The 6,045-nt window shown below is 63.7% G+C and overlaps 1 protein-coding gene and 1 non-coding gene across 2 annotated transcripts in view; one reads left to right on the top strand and one right to left on the bottom strand.

The window, feature by feature from the left end:
• The window catches only part of LOC110258600 (basic salivary proline-rich protein 2-like), a 5,730-nt gene extending 3,242 nt beyond the window's left edge, over positions 1 to 2,488 (top strand). The window contains exons 4-5 of the mRNA XM_021081892.1: positions 353 to 426; positions 2,446 to 2,488. Coding sequence (XP_020937551.1) covers positions 353 to 426; positions 2,446 to 2,488 — 117 coding nt within the window. The remainder of the gene's footprint in view (positions 1 to 352; positions 427 to 2,445) is intronic.
• On the bottom strand, positions 2,122 to 2,196 carry MIR6782 (microRNA 6782). Its single transcript, NR_128538.1, has one exon. It is a non-coding gene; the product is annotated as a microRNA 6782 (primary transcript).
• Positions 2,489 to 6,045: the final 3,557 nt, after the last annotated feature.

Genomic DNA, 6,045 nt, shown 5'->3' with positions numbered 1-6,045 from the left:
ACGGTGGCGGAGGGGGCGGCCGCAGGCCTCCAACGAGGTGGGGGGGGGCCACGGGGACCATCCCCAAAAACCAGATGCGAGTCGGCTGCCAGGGCACGACACGGGGTCTCACCGCCAGAGGCCTCCAGCACAACGGCGGTCCCGCCGCAACACCCAGGACGCCGACTGGCCTCCCCCTCAACCCCTGGGGGCCCCCCCCTCGCGGGGGCCCCACGACCGCCACCGACGACACCGACGAGCCACAGCCGGCCCCGTGGAAACAAGTCTCCCAAGGCACCTACCGACGACCACCCCCCACACCCCACACGCACCCGCCATGCCCAACCCTCTTCCCCCACCCCCCCGCGCACAGGGGGACACCCGAGAAGCACATCACCCAGGGACACCCGCCCGGCCACGGCGGCCAGGGGGTGACACCCACACGAGGTGAGGCCATTTCAGGTCCCCGGTTGACACGGGGGCGGGAGGGAGAGAGACATGGCACAGGCAAGGCAGGGCGGTCACCTGTTCGGGGCAGGGGGAGGGCCGGCAGCACCGGGGAAGGGCGGCAATGCACACGGGGCAAGGGCTGTGAGGCAGGGACGCGGGTGCCTGCCCAGGGAGAGGAGAAAGGACCCAGGCACGCCAGGCAAACCAGCACGGGGTCACACCACCACACACACGAGGGCAGTCCCATGACACCTGGGACACCAGGCGGCCTCAGTCGCCCCAGAGCACTCCACGACCCGGCCCCACCACCAGGGACCCATGTGCAAAGGCTTCCCCCCCCCTGCCACGTGGGGGGGGGGGCTCGTCCGCCTCATCTCACCCATCCGTCCATCTTTCCACCCTCATCTCATCCGTCCTTCACCTAGTCCACCCTCCAGGGCCTGACGCCTGGGGGAAACGCTCCTGAGCGAGGCGGCCCGAACCATGCTCGCTCACCACCTCCACACCACCAGCTGCGACCCCAGGCGAGTGCGGGAAGAACCGACAGGCGGCTCGCAGCGGGGGAGGCAGGGGCAGAGGCCGCCGGGGGACGGGGCGCATCCCCCTCCTCCACTTCCCCTTCCAAGGGGAGGGGCACCACGTGCCCACGCAGCACACAGCCCGGCGCTGGATGCCAAAACCCGGCCCGGCCCGGCGTGACCCTCCCCCAACTCGGAGGGGGGAGGTACAGGCCGCATTAGGCAAAAGAGCAGCGCTTGGCCCCCACCGCGGGGGCCAGCGCACCCCTCGCGCGAGGGCGGCTCTTGCCCACACGCTGTGGCAAGTAGCACCGGCAGCTACTGCCTTGCACACTTCAGAGGGGCGGCGGCTGGGGGGTCCAGGTACCCCAAGGCCCCCCTCTCAGATCGCTAGAGAAGGCTTTCTCACCGAGGGCGCGTCGTGCCCCCCACACCATCGCTCGCCCCTTCGGGGACCCACGGGAGTGGGAACACTCCCAAAAAGTGGGAAGTCAGAAGGGGGGGGGTCTGCGGTATGGGTAAAGCACACAGCCCATGTGAGCGTCCACGGTCAGAGCCGGGAGGGCAAGAGTCTGTGCTGCCACCAGGCTTGCCTTTCAGACTTCTCCACGTGGGTGGAGGGGTGCCACGTCCGGAAAGCCAGACGGGGACCCCCCCTTCACATCTCCCGGCCCACCGCGGTCGCTCTCACGACCACATGCAGCCTTCCCGGTCAAGGGAGAAGCATGGGGCGTGCCGCTCAAGGGCCAAGGGCTGCCCTCACTGGCACACAGTGAGGGAGACCCATGACAAGGGGTCCACCTGAGCCCCTCCCGGGGAGGGGACACAAGCTTCCCCTGCCTTACCGTCTCGACCCCCTCCCCTGAGCTTTAGGAAGCTGCTCGTGGGGCACGCCACCACCACAGTGGGGACCCGAGGGGACTCACCGCTGGGAGAGGAAAACGACACCACCGCTCGGCCTCGGGCATCTGACAGGCAACCCGGAGTACTCCAGGGGCACCACAGAGGACCAGGGGAGGCACGCTCACGCACCCGCAGGGATGCGAAGCATGGCAGCGAGGGAGGCCTCCCCCCCACTTTGGGGAGGGACCGCTCGCAAGGCACACGCCAAGGCGGCAAAGCGAGAATGCCTGCTGCGTCCCAAAGGACCCAGGCCCCCCCCCCTGACTGACACCCGAAGGCAGCAGGGCGGGAGACCAGAGGTCAGGCTGGAGGCCGCACCCCTGCCTTCCCCCACACCACCCGCAGGTGGGGGAGGAGCAGCGAGGGGCCCGCGACAGAATGAGAGGCGCGGCCCAGCTCACCATGAGCGGCCGTCCCTCATCTGGCGCGGCTTAAGCCCAAGCCCAGGAGAGCGCCACATCACCACATCGATCAGTCCTGGCAGAGCCAGGGAAGAGCCCAGAAGAGGGGAGGGAGGGCCAGCAAAGACAATCACCACGGGGGCCTGCTTCAGCTTCACCGGCACCCCCTCCTCCTCCTCCCCTTCCTCTCTCAGGGGAGAGACAGCGGCTGACAACCCCGGGAGGGAGAACGCCTGACACGTGGCACGGAGCCAACAGGGTGGGGTTGTCCCAGCCGAGCCGCCGGGTGCCCGCAGCAGGGAGGCACACAGGGTAGAAGACCCCACAGGGCCACGCGCCCTGCCGCCCTCGGGTCAGCCAGAGACCGGAGGAGACACCGCAGCACGGGCCAGCTGGATGCACAAGTGAGAGCCGGCGCACAGGCCCAGGCGAGCGGCCCCCACGCGGGGTGCAAAGGGCAGGGTCAGGCCTTGGACAGCAGCCGAAAGCCCAAAGCCCCCCACGTGCATCCAGAGGCCCAAGGTCTCCAGCGACAGGCGCTGAAGAGGATCGTGTCAGCATCTACCTGGTGACAGAAAAGGCGTATTTCGGCCGCGAAAAATGTCCATGCCCAGCAGCGGGGCCCACCCACAGGACGTGGGGGTATCCCCGGAACCCCCATCCGGACACTTGTCCCCCAGCCCTGCCCTAGAGTCGCCAGACCCAGCGCTCTCAGAGCCATCTGGTCGACCCGGGGAGCGTGACCGCAGGGAAGGGACAGGGACATGAAGGAGGTGGAGCCGGCCGGCCAGCCGGGGAAGCCCTTCCCGGCTTGCCCACGCGGGCAGGTATCGGTCTGTCCGGAGCTCCAGACGGGGACTTGGCTCCCCCAAAATCCAGGACACACCATCCAGCTCAGGCCGGTCCCCACCTCCCGACCGATCGACCGACCGACAGGGAAACACTCCGAGGGCGGGGGGCGGGAAATGAGAGCGTGGGAAACGAAGTCTTGTCCAACGACCGGGACCCTACATGGGCACGCCTCAGGCCCAGGTGCACCCTTCCCGGCCACACCCGGGAGCAGGGGGCCGGCGGGGTACCGTCCACCGTCTCCGGATCCATCAGGACTTGGAAAAAAAAATGTTTCCACGGAGGCGCCTCCGACGAACGGACCCCGCGAAGGAAGGCGCCGGGGCCCGAGCCACCCTTTCCGCTCCACCCCTCACGTCTTGTGCCGGTCTAGACCTCGTGAGTACGACTCCGCACGGGCCGGCGGTAGCCATCAGTCGGGGGGCAGGCGGGGAGGGGCCCATGCCGGCATGACGACCGGGAAACAAGCGTGCCGGCCACCGAGCCTGTCGCGCCCTCCAACGCCCTCAGCGCACAACCCGGGCCGCTCCTCACTTCGGGGATGAGAGGCTGGAGGGACCGCAGGCGGGAGTCATTCACGCTCCAAAGGGCGACCCGGGACAAGGCCAGGCCACCCGAGCACAGGCAGTCCCGGGCGCCGCACACCCTCTCCCCTCGCTAGGGAGGCGGCCCGGCCCAGGCCTGGTCGGTCCCCGGGGCCGGAGCGGCAAGAGCGGATGCTGGTCGACCCGGCCAGGCGGCCCCAGAGCCTGCCTGGGGAGCGCGGTGACAGTCACTCCCTCACAGGCCTGCAGGCCCAATCTCCGGTGAGAGAGGGACACTCCCAGGCCTCTGAGCCACCGGAGCTGTCGCCGCCAGTGTCGCCAGCCTCCCGGAACTCTGACTCAGGCCGGATGGCTGAGTCACATCCCTCGCGAAGGTCCCCAAAGCTGCAGAGGGAAGGGACGATATAAAAGCGGACACTAGATGGCACGCGACAACCGCCACCAACGTCACCGGGACAGATCCGGAAGGCCGGCCGGCCGGCGGCGACACAACGACACAGCGCCGGCCACCCAAATGCCCGAGCTCTTCCCGGGGCCGAGGCGCCAGGCGTCCTGCACGACCGCGAAGCTTGCCTCGCGGAGCTGCCTCCTGGCAAGGCACTGCGTGGCGTGATGGCAGCAGATGGAAAGAGGGGGGCGTCGGCGGCGGCGGCGGCGGCGGCGGCGGCGGCGGCGGGGAAGGAGCTGGGAAGAGGTTCTCGCTGTTGCCTAGAAGGAGCCGCGCTCGCTCCCCCAAGCATGTCCCTTCCTGGGCTTGGGAATTCCAGAGAGAAGCCGGCGCGGTGAGGGTGGCACTAGCGAGAGAGATCTCAGGTTCCCCTCCACCTTCTCTTCTCTCCCCCACCCCCACCCCACCTCCCTGCACGGAGCTGGAGGAGGGAGGGAGAGAGGGAGGGTGGGAGGGTAGGCGGGGACTGGCAAAAACGAAACCGGGCAAGCTCTCGGAGAACGACAACGCAGGAGTCGGTTTACCTGCCACCCTTACCGACGGAGACGGTCTGTCAAAAGCAGACAAGCAAAGCCCAGAAGCTTAGGAAGGGAGAGAAGGATACAGTCGATCCTAGGAAAGTGGAAATGAAAATCTCTCTCTGCATAGACTGAGACAAAGTCCAAAGAGAACAAATGGCTGCCTGGGGCAAATGCTCTGGTGGTCAGGTCATAGAAACATGGATTTCAGCATGACTGACCAACCACAATGGAGGGAAAGTACAACGCAACACTATGAGTGTGTGTGTGTGTTGGGGGGGGGGGGTGAACTGAAATCTCATCCAAAACAAAACAAAACAAAACAAAAAAAGGAAAACAACCCCCCCCAAAAAAACCCCAAAAAACAACAACAGAAGAAGAAGAAGAAGAAGGAAGCCCACGACCAACAGGGTCAAGGCTCCTGCTTTCTCAACGCGGTGGCTCTGGTTGCCCCTGTGTGGTGCAGGTTCCATCTCTGCCTCAGGAAAAACTTCCACTTGCTGCCCGTGGGTGTGGCCAAAAAGTAAAACATAAAGCTGAAACGGGAGGGAGAGGGGGTGGAGAAAACCCGAAACAAACAATAAACTTTGCAAGTCTCAGGATTGCCATCCTGGGGTAGTGGAAACAAATCCGACCAGGAACCATGAGGTTGCAGGTTTGATCCCTGGCTCACTTGTTGGGTTAAGGATCTGGCATTGCCGTGAGCTGTGGTGTCCGTCACAGACGCGGCTCGGATCCCGCGTGGCTGTGCCTGTGGTGTAGGCCGGCAGGTAAGGCTCCGAATTGACCCCTAGCCTGGGAACCTCCATGTGCTGCGGGTGTGGCTCCCCCCAAAAAAAAACCAGAAAGAGAGAGAGAGAGAGAGAGAGAGAGAGAGAGAAAGAAAGAAAGAAAGAAAGAAAGAAAGAAAGAGAAAGAAAGAAAGGAAGGAAAGAGAAAGATAGAGAGAGAGAAAGAAAGAAAGAAAGAAACAAAGAAAGAAAGAAAGAAAGAAAAAGAAAGGAGAAAGAAAGGAAGAAAGGAAGGAAGGAAAGAGAAAGAAAGAAAGAAAAGAAAAAGAAAGAGAGAGAGAGAAAAGAAAGAAAGGAAGAAAGGAAGGAAGGAAAGAAAAAGAAGGAAAAAGAAATCCATCTTGGAGTTCCCGCTGTGCCTAGGTCACAGCTGAGCCTCAAGTTCGATCCCTGGCACAGGAAAGGCAGTGCAGCAGGAAAAAAAAAAAAAAAAAAAAAAAAGAACAACTCCATCTTGCTGGTTGGGCAGGGGAGATGCAATTGCCGGATGACATTCCACAACTCTGCCAAACTGGCAAAACCACGACGCACTTAGTACAGGAGTCATTGAAGACATGGATGTGAAAGCATCTTCTTGCTATCGATTCATTTCCCACAATCCCAGGAAGAGCCATTGGAACAGGGCTCCCATTCCTGGCACGAT

Source organism: Sus scrofa, unplaced genomic scaffold (genome assembly GCF_000003025.6).
Source record: "Sus scrofa isolate TJ Tabasco breed Duroc unplaced genomic scaffold, Sscrofa11.1 Contig25, whole genome shotgun sequence".
Lineage (NCBI taxonomy): Eukaryota > Metazoa > Chordata > Mammalia > Artiodactyla > Suidae > Sus > Sus scrofa.
This window is presented reverse-complemented; position numbering and strand designations above follow the sequence as displayed.